The 14363-nt window shown below is 40.5% G+C and overlaps 1 protein-coding gene across 1 annotated transcript in view; it reads right to left on the bottom strand.

The window, feature by feature from the left end:
- Positions 1–14363, bottom strand: part of DOCK10 (dedicator of cytokinesis 10) — a 185896-nt gene that overhangs the window by 64408 nt on the left and 107125 nt on the right. The window contains exons 21-25 of the mRNA XM_011952036.1: positions 13848–13934; positions 10590–10682; positions 8694–8812; positions 6785–6854; positions 3200–3313 (exon numbers count right to left, since the gene is read on the bottom strand). Of these exons, the coding sequence (XP_011807426.1) occupies positions 3200–3313; positions 6785–6854; positions 8694–8812; positions 10590–10682; positions 13848–13934 (483 nt within the window). The remainder of the gene's footprint in view (positions 1–3199; positions 3314–6784; positions 6855–8693; positions 8813–10589; positions 10683–13847; positions 13935–14363) is intronic.

Below are 14363 nucleotides of genomic sequence, written 5' to 3' on the forward strand. Positions count from 1 at the left end.
ACAGTCTCACTCTGTTGCCAGACTGGACTGCAGTGGTGCTATCACGGCTCACTGCAGCCTTGAACTCTCCGGCTCAGGTGATTCTCCCACCTCAGTCTCCTGGATACCTGGGACTACAGATGTGTGCACCATGCCCAGCTAACTTTTTGTGTTTTTTGTAGAGACAGGGTTTTACCATGTTGCCCAGGCTGGTCTTGAACTCCTGGGCTTAGGTGATTGTCCTGCCTCAGCCTCCCAAAGTCCTGGGATTACAGTCGTGAGCCACCAAGCCCGACCTAAACAAACTTTTTATTGTACTAAACTCACCCCTAAAATTTCAAAGGTTAGAGGCAAGGGTGAAAATGGAAGGTCATATGTCTAAATATCTAGAAGTTGGGAAGTCAAGCTGAAAAGGTGTTAAATAAAATATATTTGATCCTCCTACCTCAACAAACAAAACTTCATAACACCTTGGAATGCCGCACCAGTGTGTGAGGTCCTAGGGGGCACAGGGCCTGGCCTAACCCTTTTCTTCTTACCCAAGGCTCTGTCCTCCCCCTTGAGGGGCCTGGTGCACATGTGTTAAGTACTTTAAAAAACAAAGCTTCAAAACTTATGTCACCTAAATAACTAATATCTCAAAATTATCTGCTCATGCCAGATTTCGTCATGAAATAAATGCAGGCCCAATGATAAGAGCAGTGCACACCAGTTCCTACTTAGGACTTTGCAGAGGTAGGACCTTGTCCACCTGAGCTCCTTTGGAAACTGTCCAGCCTGCACATCTGAGTGCTGTCCACAACCCGACCCTCCTCCCTACCACAAGTAGCTCCTTAATGGGGTCTAGGGTTGCACTCAGGCATCAAGACCTGTCCTCTGGAGGTCTGGAGGGCTTGGGACAGAGATTGAAGCAGGCCTGGGAATCCGCCTATAGGACCTTCAGCAAGAGGGTCTTGGGGTTCCTTACAGGTCTAGAAGGGGAGGTAGGGGCTCCTGGTGGGCTTATTCTCTTTATTCTCTTAGCTCCTCTTAAACCTTGGCCTGTGAGGATGGGTGCAGTATGAGAAAAGCAAAGCACACCCCAGGATGGGCACCCTTCTTTCTTGGGCCTAAGGGTGACACTTAGCTACAAAAAGTCATATTGTATATGTACAGTTTCAAGAACACACTCCTTGTATCCTCTCTGCTTCCCACCCCTTCCACCACAGTAACAGTTTTAAATTTTGTGCTGATCATTCCCTTTACTTTACTTCACAATTTTGCTATGAATACTTATGCAATGAAGGGATATTTAGTTCATCTGGCCACTGAACTTCATATAAATGGAATTGTCCTCTATGTATTCTTCTGAGATTGCCTTTTTCATTCAACAAACTCTGTTCTGTGGTTCGTTTATGTTGAAGCATGTAGCTGGGGGGATCACCTATGGTCACCACATGACATATATACTCACCACGTACTTATCTGCTCTATTGTCAGTGGGCATTTGGATTATATCCTGTTTTAAGCTCATACAAACAATGCCGCTATAAACTTTTGACAACATAGTCCTAATTCCGGAAGACTGGCTCAGATCAAAAAGAGAAGGGATTGATGTTCTACAAAGGCAGCTATGGCTTAATGGAGTGATCACTTCTTAGTAAGAAGAAATGGAAATGGCTACCAATACTATTCGAGCACTCCAACAGCATTCTAATGGCTATTAGAAGTGAAACATGTTGTTAGGAATATGAATGAATCCCAGGCACACTGCTGCAATCCTCTCTCCCTAATCTTGTCCAAAATATTTTTAGCCATCATGTCAAGTGTTCCAACATTTGTCTCTTAATTCAGCAGACTCCTGCCCCTCTCCACCCCTTAGCACTCTGGCCTGCCTCCACTATTTTCCTTGAATCCACCAGCACTAATGAAATTGAGCTTTTGCCTGTTTACATCTGATGACAGATGAAGCCTTGACTCCTCTACTGCCCTCTCCACACATTTCCTTATCTATCTGCACACTCTACTGCCTCCCGTCTCCTGAAACCCACCCGCCCCGCCTTCCAGAGCACATGGTCCATCATTAGCACAATCTCCTGAAGATGCAGTTCTTCTCCGAGCATTCTCTTCACTCCGTGTTTTAACTGAGCAGTGACTCTCCCCAGAGGATCCTGCTTCTCTGATAGCCCCTCGAGTGGTTGCGGTCTCCATTTTTACCCCACTGTAGTCGATTCTCAACACAGCAGTCAGAGGGATCCTTTTAAACCAAGGTCAGCTTGGTTTAAACCATTACTCCTCTGTGCAAAACCTTCCAATGACACAAATCTCAGTTCTGTTCTGAGTGGGAATGCCAGGCCTGTGCTAACTGCCAAGCCTCCAGTGGCTTCCATGACTTCATCTTCCACCTTTTTTTTTCTCTTTCTGCTCACTTGGCTCCAGCCACAGTGTCCTCCCTGCCTCCTGCAGACACACCAGCCGTGCTGCTGCCTGATGACTTCATGCAGGTCTTTCCCTCTGAGCATCTCCATGGCCAGCACCTCTTCGCCTTCACATTTTTTTTTCTCAAGAATTACTTTCTCCATCAGATACATCCTGACCACTCTATTTAAAACTTCAACTCTCCCCTACACCTTCAGTACTCACAATGCCCAATTCTTACCTGTTCTACAATTTTTCCAATGCGTCTTCTTTTCTAACATACAATATCTATCTATCTATCTATCTATCTATCTATCTATCTATCTATCTATCTATCTATCTATCTATCTATCTGGTCTTGTTGCCCAGGCTGCAGTGCAATGGCATGATCTCGGCTCACTGCAACCTCTGCCTCCCGGGTTCAAGCGATTCCCCTGCCTCCACCTCCTGAGTAGCTGGGATTACAGACGCGCACCACCACTCCTGGTTAATTTTGTTTTTGTAGTTTTAGTAGAGATGGGGTTTCACCACGTTGGCCAGGCTGGTCTTGAACTCCTGACCTCAGGTGATCTGCCCATCTCGGCCTCCCAAAGTGCTGGAATTACAGGGGTAAGTCACCACACCCAGCCCATTCTACTTTTTTGTATGTTGTCTTGATATAGATCTCTTTTGCTTAGTATCTTTATATGCTAAGTTTCAATATGAATCTTAATGCTGGAAACTGCAAGAGAAACAGTCTACATCAATGACTCCTATCATTTTCCAGGGATAAGTGTGATCCATGCCTAGTACTCACATTAAAGGACCATCTTTAAATTCTTACCTTTAGGACATGCTTTACTGTTGTTGAGTCATTTGATTTCAAAAGACCAGTCACATTTTTAGCCAGTTCCTCATGTACAGTCCTCTCCTTGCATGCCCTGGTCTTGAACACGAACTGAAGAAAATCCAAAAAGTGAATAAAGTTAAGTACTTTGAAAAATGAAGCTTCAAAAACTATGTCATGTGAATAACTCATATCTCAAAATTATCTGCTCATGCCAGATTTTGCCATGAAATAAATGCAGGCCCAATGATAAGAGCAGGACACACCTGTTCCTATTTAGGGCTTTGCAGAGGTCGGGCCTTGCTCACCTAAGCTCTCCTTGAAACTCTGTAGAAATCAAGAGAAAGAGCCGGAGAGCCATTTAACACGTTCAAGGAAACATGGAGGGCTTTGACCCACCTACTTAGGACACATTCCCCTTCTCCTTCCTCCATTGGTAACAGGTGGCATGGTAGCAATTCTTCATCCTGAAAGGGTAGAGCACCCACTCAAATAGCCAAGTGGGGAAGCCGGTGCCTTCCAGAGGCCAGTAGGTGAGCTCCCCACAAGCCCAGGGTCTATCATCCCATGCTTAGACACATCTATCAAGGCGTTCATGAACATTGGCCATCAGTAAGATAACAAATGCTGCATACTTATTTTTTTCCTCAGAAGATTGGTTTTGGCATGTACCACTGAGTGCATGTAATGGCTAGTTTTCAGTATTTCTTCATCTCTTAAGAATATCAGTATCAATTTAGGCACATACATAAAGTTCAAATATAAAATGCTTATTACTGAATTGTAATATTTCACTTATGAGTTGGGTTTGCCTCATGGAAGGACATTTCTTCATAATTTTCACAATTCAGATTTCACTATAATTGAGAGTGAAGGCAGGAAAGAGAATGAATGGCTTAACACAGAGGCACATTAGCTTTTGGATCTGTAACTGTTTCTTTGAACTTTGTAGCACATTGGCAACCTAACTTGTCTTGGTGGAATTTGACTTCTTCAAGCTCATCTCAAAGCAGAAAGATGAAGTTAATGGATGCATGAAACGAGATAAAATCAAGAGTAATACAATTTTTCCCTCTCATGGATTATACCTCAGATGAGAGTAATGTCATCAAAGAGCTCATGCCATGCACAGTTATTTAGCCTGAAGGGCATTTAAACTGGCACTGAAATGTTATTTTAAAATTTTGACTATAACCCATCAGTGCTACAAATCACTGTTAACCATGGCATTTAATTAGACTGGCTTTAGCCACGCATCTTTGAAAAAGACATGGCGTATGTGTGCATTTTGAATATTGTAGATGAAGTGAGTTAGCAGCATTTAGCACCACTGAACTTGAAATGGTGTTTAGATAACTTCTGAATAAATACAAATTGCATTGAATGTCACATCTTTCGAGGACATTCAAGCATGCACTGAGTCCAATCACAGAATGATAGAGCTGAATGTTCCTTTGGTCATTTCATCTCACATCATAGAGGAGAAAACTGAGGTTCAGAGAGGCTGACTGCTCCAGTCTAGAACTGACTAGAATCCAGTCTCTTACATGCCAGCTTAGTGTTCTTTCCAGAGTAAAATGCGAGTTGGATTATATTTATTAGGAGGTATTTGTTTTAGATATGTTAAAATTTATTATAAAATTGTTATCAGCCTAAAATTCCACATAGGTGTATTTTTGGACCACTTCAAGCTAAGTAGATAATCTCCTGTATTATAAAGTGAGATGGTCCTGTTGGGTATTTCAGATACCCTGGTTAAAAATAAGGGTCACACGAGGATGCATTTCTAATGCATCTCTCCAGGAGCATCATCGGTAGAGAGTCTGAGATTTGAGGTACTCACAAAGAGCTAGCCTTGGTAGTCACAAAGATAGTCACAACACAGGAGAATTCTTAAAGTAATTTTCAATGATTTCACTGACATAAGGAAAGTAATATGTGTTGAAATGGAGATGCCTGTGTATAAGATGGATCAAGAACTTTTTTTCTCTTTCTCTGTCAGTCCCTTTAAGGATTGAAATGAAACATTGGGGTAAGCATTGAGAGGGTGAAACCTCTTGAGGTGATTTTGTTGAATGATAAATTCATCGATACTCTATAAAACTAAGCTATGACCCTATCTTAGAGAACAAACTAAAAAGGCATGTGTAGGTAGAACTGGCTTTTTGCAACTGAGATGTGGATCTTATTGGGTAAAATTATACCATAGAGAAATTATTGTGAAATAAGTATTTTCGGCATGTAGCCTATGTTTAAAAAGGGCACACACTCATGCTTTGGTATTTGGAAAGACAACCAACATTTCTGACAGATAGAAAACATATGGATATAAAAATTGTTAACAAAAAAATTTCCTTCCAGATGGTATCTTAGAGGGGTTCTCTCCAGCATGCAATTTCTGGTTACTTCCTTTTATGGGAGTGAGGATTTTTTTTTTGAGATGGAGTCTCGCTCTCTTGCCTGGGCTGGAGCGCAGTGGTGCAATCTCGGCTCACTGCAAGCTCTGCCTCCTGGGTTCACGCCATTCTCCTGCCTCAGCCTCCCAAGTAACTGGGACTACAGGCACCCACGACCACGCCTGGCTATTTTTTTTGTATTTTCAGTAGAGACGGGGTTTCACTGTGTTAGCCAGGATGGTCTCAATCTCCTGACCTCGTGATCTGCCCACCTCGGCCTCCCAATATGCTGGGATTACAGGCGTGAGCCACCACACCCAGCCAATTTTTTTAAAAAACAAGTTTCTAGACATTTTTAATATGTGAGTATCTGTCTGTGCATACATATTAAGAGAATATAGTTTTTTGATGAAAAAGCTATGTCTCAAAAAGATTTAATCTATGCCTAGGAAAAAAAATTAGAGATTTAGGTCCTCTATGTATTATAAAGTAATTTAAGATACTCTTCTGTATTTCTGGATGGGTTCTTTCTTTTCATTAAAGAGGATGACATTTAGGTGGGAACTAGGAAAACGCAAACATCATCACAAGTTCACTGGCATTAATCCACAGGCCAACTGGAAATGAGAGTAGAAGCATCTCTGAGTGAACACTTGACATAGGACACTGGAAGAAGCAGTGCACACTGATGGAATGGGCAAGTGGTTCATGCCAGAAGATAAAGGACTTAACATACCAGAAGCAGGTACAAATATACAGTAACTGGGAAAATGAAATAATGCCTGAGAAAACAATAGAAAGAGCTAAGAAAGCATTACAGAGGAAACACAGAGCATTCAACAAACCAGTAGGAAAGTCTTCCTTAAATTAACACAGGAATCTCATTTACTTGTAATGTTGACTTCAAAAGCACGGCACTTGAGTCTTCTCCTCTATCTTTTTCTTTCCTCTCTCTCCCCATTTAATTATTTATTTGCACAGGTACACATTACTTATACATTTAAAAATTCACCTCGCCCATTAATGCAAAGAGATGGAATTCTAAGTAGCTAAGGGGAATTCCTGATATTACTGTGATGGGCGCCACTCAGTTAAAGGGAGAAAGCTTCCCACTTACTGTAGACAGGAAATGAGACAAGCCACACAGCACAAGGGATATGAGCAATTTCCAAGAGGCATTTCATACCTTAATATATGACTGGACAGAAGGATCCAGCTGTTCGTCATGGCACTTGGCCACAATGTCGGTCAGAACCCTGGAAAAGCAAAGCTGATCAGTGGCCTTTCTGGAGAGGGCAGGAAAATCCCGCTTTAGTTTGTCATTACAGTGCTTCTTAAATTGGGTATTTAATAGTTACCGGGTGAATGAATGAACCAATCTCTGACTCCTTCCTTGCCCTTCTCACCCCCATATCCAATACTGGGCATTTAATATCTATAGCATTGATGACCATTTCTATCAATGAGCCATTTCCAACTTTGAAACTTTGAAACACAAAGATGTAAGTAGTGTTGTAATATTACAATGGAGACTTTTTGTCCAAGTTGAATGTGCTAATTATGGTCTGTGCATTTTTGACATTATCTTTTTGCAAAAGGGATTACTTTTAGTGCCTAATTAAAATTTTAGACTTTTAACTTCAAATTAATAATCATATTTCATTTGAAAAGGGCTTGCCTTCCGACCTATGGGCAGTATATATGCTTTTGGAAGAAGTAATTAGGTTAAGATGCAGTTGGTTTGTTTTGCTTTGTTTTTCCCGTAGATGGGTTGGGGTTTCCAGTAGCAGTGATGGTACAGGTGGATCTTTTTTCACATTAACACTACTATAGCTCCATGGCTTTTTTTCTTTTTTAGGCTTTTTTTTTTTTTATTTTTTCACATTAACACTATAACTCCATGGCTATGGTGCTCAGGAGTATCTCAGAATTTTCAACAGATCTATCTGCTGCAATATTTAGGAGTCTTGCCAACACAGACACACATTCACATGCTGAAAAGAGCATGAGTTGAAGACACAGTTGGGGACTTTTAATGTGGGTCTAGAACTGGATGGTTGTGGAGCCATTAGAGATATTTAAATTGTCCAGAATTTCAGGCTCTGCTTTAAAAACTAGGCTAAAAACCCTCATTCAGAAAGAGGTCAGTAACAGGCCTGTGAGTTAGAAAGATACTGGAAACATTTCAATGCCAAAAGTAACATTTTTTCCCCCAGAATGCTATGACTAAGTTTTTTCTAAAAATGAACAGCACAAATATAAATTTAATAATTAATTCAAAACACTATCTCTATAAAGAAGAAACTGTGATTTGTGAAGGCATTGGCCAGATTAGAGATGTTGGAAGAATTCAGTATAGCCAAATTTAAAGTGAGAACAGTTAAAAAATTTAGTATTTTAAAAAAAGGTTCTTGTGGGAATGCAAAATGATACAGCCACTCTGGAGAACAGGCACTTTCTTACATATCAAACATGCAACCACCTTGTCTCCCAGCAATTACACTCTGGGCATTTACTTCAGAGAAACGAAGACTTATGTTTACACAAAACCTGTACGTGAATGTTCATAGCACTTGTATTCATAACAGCCCTAAACTGGAGACACTCCAGATGTCCTTCAACAGGGGAATAATTAAACATACGTGGTGCATCCACATCATGGAATACTACTCTGCAATGAAAAGGAGTGAACTACTGATAAATGCAATGATCTGGATGAATTTCCAGAGAATTATGTTTCGTGAAAAAGCCAATTTCAAAAATTTATGCTGTATGATTCTACACCTGTATGGAAGATGTTGCCAGTGGGGAAAACTAGGTAAACGGCACATGGGAAACTGAATTATGTTTTACAATTGCATATGAATCTCAAAATAAAAAGTTTAATTTAAAAATCAAAGAAAAAGAGGTCTAACACTTTACTACTAATAATAAGGTATTAGAAGGTAAGGAGTCAAGAGTGGAAAATGCTTAAATTAGAGATGTGTTCAAATGAAATGTAAACACACAACAGTAGATGACTGTTTAGTTATAATTAAGAGTTTGTGTAACTACAGATTATAAAGTCTCTTCTCTTAAGGTTGTGTTATGGATACCTGGTGACAGTTGTAGTTATTTCATCTTCCTCATTCTGTACCAGAACTTTGAAGAGCTGATTCAAAATTATAGGCAGAAAACTCATGATTGCACGAATCTTTTCCACATTCAATAAGTTCTGTAGTAAATTGGCAGAATAAAAAGGATATCAATTAAATTTGAAGCATGTCGTAGATTCAAGACCTGAAACTATAAAGCTATGAGAAGAAAACGTAAGGAGAAAAACTTCATGACATTAGACTGGGCAGTGATTTTTTAGATGTGACCCTCAAAGCTCAGGCAGCAAAGTGAAAACAGACAAATGGTACTATATCAAACTAAAAGGTTTCAGCACAGCCAAGGAAACACTCAATGGAGTAAAGACACAACTTTACTCCACTGAATGCAGGAAAACATTTGCAAACCATACATCTTAGAAAGGGTTAACATTCAAAATATAGAAGGAACTCAAAACAACTCAATAGTAAGAAAACAAATAACCCAATGAAAAAGTGGGTGAGGAATCCAAATAGCCATTTCTCGAAAGAAGATGCACAAATGGCCAACAGATATATAAAAAATGTTCAACATCATTGATCATTGGAGAAATGCAAATTAAAACCACAGTGTGATATCACCTCATATCTGTTAAAATGGCTGTTATCAAAAAAGGTGAAAGATAATAATTATTGGAAAGGATGTGGAGGAGAAGGAACACTTGCACACTGCTGGTAGGAATGTAAATCAGAAGAGCCACTATGGAAAACAATACGAAGGTTCCTCCAAAAATTAAAAATAGCACTGCCATATAATCTAGCAATCCCACTACTGGATGTATATCCAGAGGAAATGAGATCAATATGCTGAAGATGTCTAGGTTGCCATCTTTATTGCAGCATGATTCACAGCAGCCAAGATATAGAATCAATTCAAGTGTCCATCAACAGATGAAATGGGTAAAGAAAACGTGGTACATAAACATAATGGAATACTATACAGCCTTAAAAAGGAAGGAAATTAGGTCATTTGCAACAACATGGAGGAACCTGGAGTATATTATGCTAAGTGAAATGAGCCAGGCACAGAAAGACAAATACTGCATGATCTCATTTATACGTGGGATCTAAAAAAGTTGAATTCATGGAAGTAGAGAGTGGAATGGTGGTTACCAGGGTCTAGGGAGGGGAGTGCTGGGGAGATGTTGATCAAAGGATACAAAATTTCAGTTAGATATATAGGAGGAATATTGCACAACATGGTGACTATAGTTAATAAAAATGGGCTATACTCTTGAAAATCTCTAAAAGAGTGGATATTAAGTTATTATATTATAATAACTTATATAAGAATAAAATTATAAGAATGTGATATAATAAAATTATAAGAATGTGATATAATAAATACAGTAATTAACTCAATGAAGCTGTTACATAATGTATACATATTTCCAAACATCATACTGTATACAATAAAGGTATATAATTTTTCTTTGTTAATTAAAAAATGAATACATTAGAAAAAAATAAAGTATGTTCTGGTATTTTTTTCAGAACTTGAATATGAGCACGGTAGCCCACCTTTATCTGGCTTTATTCTTTATTGCAATTAATATGGAATATAGGCATGATGGTAATGTTGCAAGGACTCTTGATTTAATAACTAATTTAAAATAAATTGATTCTGATTTTCAATTACTTTTATTTTGGAAAAAACTGATTTTTGCCTGTCTTTTAAGTCAAGAAACAGAAACGATTCAGAAATTATGAAATAAAATCATTTACTCTCTGAATTGATAAGGTATTAAAAAATTTTGAGTAATTATCATCTCCCAGTTTGCCAATCAGTGGAAAATGTAAATGTCTCCTTTGCATATTTTTACCCTGGAGATCACTGAAACTGCTGGCATGTCATGTTACCTTACAAGAGCGGACGAAATTTGAGGTAGGTGACTGAGACATATCTTTCTCTCTTTTTTGGCACTCTTGGAAAAATGCATTCACATGTGGATCCTACAACAGCAAAAAAAAAAAAAAGTTTATTTCTAATGACACGTAAACTGTGCTACAAACACAAACCACTGCGATGTGAGGTAAGCACTTCTGTAGGATTGATGCCTTGAAGTGCAAATGCTTTATTAAGGAGTCGGAGGAACAAAGCTTTGATGTGGACATTGCTGGCCTAGTGAAGGCTCTGCATAAACTACAAAGCCCACTCTTCTATTTCATTCTAAGAGGTTTTATTGTCCTGTTCAACCACATGACAATGGCTGGAGAATTACTTCCCTTGGTTGTGCTTTTTGTGTTTAGAAAAATTTTCCTCATTTATCTTCCCACTCCCGCTTCTTCCATAGACTTCTACCAATTTCTTCCATACCATGCTTGACACACATGACAATGCGTACTCTTGAATATCGACAGGGCATATTTTCAGGCTTAGAATGCCTGAATTAGCCCCAGATTAGAAGTCCACAACTCATATCTTAGGATAAAACTGACTAAAACACTTGAACTTTATTTCCTGAAGAAGGTGGTACCTGGAAAATTCTCTCAAGTTCTGCCCTGAGGGTGGGAGCTACACAGTCAGGCAGTGAGATAAAGAACTTGTGTGAGGACACACTCTGAATGTTTCTCTGGCTTTCTATGATTCCAGAAAGGCATCTGTAGCTTGGGTTTCCCTCATTTCCCTCAGGTCACTATGTGTGTGCGTGTGCGCATGTGCTATTTTCTGTTTTCAAAATGTAGCTCTTTTTTGACCAGGGACAACTGTTTTCCTTTTAAGTATCACTTCATTGATTCGTCTATTTGCTCATTATTTATGGAAAGCTGACTGCATGCCAGGCTCTTAGCAGGCACCGACGGAGGACAGAGCAGAGGGCAAGGAAGGCCCAACCCCTTCCTCTGTGTACCTTCCATTAAGGCGGGAAGGCCAGCATGACACCACTACTTCCACACACACCTATGTAATCCCATTTGATGAGCGCTTCAAACACAAAGCAGGTGCCATCTGGATGAGTGACAAGATGGCCTAGCTTTGTCTGTTGGGTCAGGGAACAGGGAAGGCTTCTTAGAGAAAGTGACAATTGAGCTAAGATCTGAAGGATGGGTAGGAACCAACCAGACCAAGAGGAAGGGGGGTGTCCACCCCCTGCAATATGGTTCGTAATAGCTGGCGGGGCGGTGGGGGGTGGCAGGAAAGGGGAGTACAATTACTCCCCATATCACGTAGGGTGTCTACCCCCCATGATATGGTTCGTAATAGTCAGGGAGGGTGAGTGGGAGAGCTTCCCTTCCCCACTGAAGAGGGGCTGATTGTCAAAGGGATCACTGGGTCTTCCGGGAACTAGGTGGATATTGTTTGGCTGCAGGGCCTTGGGTGTTTGAAAACTAAGGTAAATGCTGCCAGCATGTGGGTGATGAAAGTCAAGGCAGAGAGAGGGTGTGCTGTGGTGAGTTAGAGACCAGCTATTTGGAGAAAGCAGCTTGGAAGCATGAGACAGAGAAACTGAGGAGCTGCAGAGATATATGAAAATATAGGCCGGGCGCGGTGGCTCAAGCCTGTAATCCCAGCACTTTGGGAGGCCGAGACGGGCGGATCACGAGGTCAGGAGATCAAGACCATCCTGGCTAACATGGTGAAACCCCGTCTCTACTAAAAAATACAAAAACTAGCCGGGCGAGGTGGCGGGCACCTGTAGTCCCAGTTACTCGGGAGGCTGAGGCAGGAGAATGGTGTAAACCCGGGAGGCGGAGCTTGCAGTGAGCTGAGATCTGGCCACTGCACTCCAGCCCGGGCGACAGAGCCAGACTCTGTCTCAAAAAAAAAAAAAAAAAGAAAGAAAATATAGGGTTTGGTGGAGATTGAGCATTTTGTGGAACTTGACCAGGGTTGATGGCATCAGAGAAAAGATGGGTTTAAATAGTTGTGGGTTCAGGGCTAGGGATAAGAAGTCAATGGGACTTGAAGCCTCAGAGATTGCCGAGAGAAATTTTGGTCCAATGTATATATGATGCCTCGATTATTTCATTTTTCTTATGGATCAAGTGTGGCTTGTAGATAAAGCAGCATGAAGCAAAAAATGAAAAGCAGATACACATTAAACCTAAGAAAGGAGAAATACATATTTTATGTACTTGTAATAATGTATAGTTTATATCTGTTGCCAGAAAACTCACATTGTGGTAAAATAAGCTGCTTTGCCACGGAAGGAATGAGTTTGTGGTCATTTAACAATGGTAATAATTATACATGTATTGACTTTTGCAGTTCATGATATATTTCTCATTTTGATCACATTTTGAAATATTTCTCCTTTGGATCATATTTGCTACAACCTTAGGTAGCAGAGACTCTGTTGATATAATTTCTTGTTGAGGATATAAGGATATTGGAGGTAAAGTGACTTGCCCAGGGTCATGGAGCCAGAAATTAGGTGGGGTGGTTCTCAAATGCAGTTCTGCCAACCTCATGGCCTTCCCATGAGGTGAGCCCTGGGAAGGCATTGGGGATCGACTTGGTTTTCAGGTAAAGATCTGAAGTATTTGTTTGTTTGTTTGTTTATTTATTTATTATTTTTGAGACGGAGTCTCGCTCTTGTTACCTAGGCTGGAGTGTAATGGCACGATCTCAGCTCAACGCAACCTCCGCCTCCCGAGTTCAAGCGATTCTCCTGCCTCAGCCTCCGGAGTAGCTGGGATTACAGGCATGCATCACCATGCCCGACTAATTTTGTATTTTTAGTAGAGGCGGGTTTTCTCCATGTTGGTCTGGCTGGTCTTGAACTTCTGAACTCAGGTAATCTGCCCGCCTCGGCCTCCCAACGTGCTGGGATTACAGGCATGAGCCACCGCGCCTGGCCTTTATTTTTAACATTTAACATTTTTAATCCATGAGTGTTGTCAGTGGAAGCAAACCATATTCCAAGGGCAGTGTGATCCTATTAAATACACTTCTGGTATTTTGGTCTGAAGTTCTATGTTGTATGGGCTTAAGGGATTAGGACATTCTATCTTGAGGGAGGCATCAGATTATGCCCTTAACATTCTTCCTTTGTAGTATTCAAACACCTGCCTTTCTGACACTCCATGAAATGATTAGTCTCATCCTGTAAATATGGGACTTACCTCATGATGCTGTGAGTTAGAGAAAATGCTACTGTTTCAGGTCAATATACTCACCTGAGTATTTACTGTTGATAAAACAAATGTTGATACTTTGAAAAGTGGTTTGCCACCATCAACCCATTTGATGTCACTCCCACCATGCTGCAAAATAAAGTTTGTTTACGGTCACTGTGGCAATTTGAGAGAAAGAAAATAAATAGATTGTTTAGTTTATGTTAATGTGCTGTTCTGATCCATTAATCTTATGTCACCATAGAGGAGAAAATAAAAGATGCAGATACACTTAGCACTATTGGTAGATGAGACCAATATGATATGGGGATCATTTTTAACAGATCATTTCCAGTGGCCGTAAGCTAAACAAGAGATGTGGCATAGGTACACTTGATTCATAGCTACAAGGGACGTATACACTATGATCTTAATTTAAATGGCAGAGAAAGAAGATAATCTTGCCGGGCGCGGTGGCTCAAGCCTGTAATCCCAGCACTTTGGGAGGCCGAGACGGGCAGATCACGAGGTCAGGAGATCGAGACCATCTTGGCTAACACGGTGAAACCCCGTCTCTAC

This window comes from Colobus angolensis, unplaced genomic scaffold (genome assembly GCF_000951035.1).
Source record: "Colobus angolensis palliatus isolate OR3802 unplaced genomic scaffold, Cang.pa_1.0 Scaffold33, whole genome shotgun sequence".
Lineage (NCBI taxonomy): Eukaryota > Metazoa > Chordata > Mammalia > Primates > Cercopithecidae > Colobus > Colobus angolensis.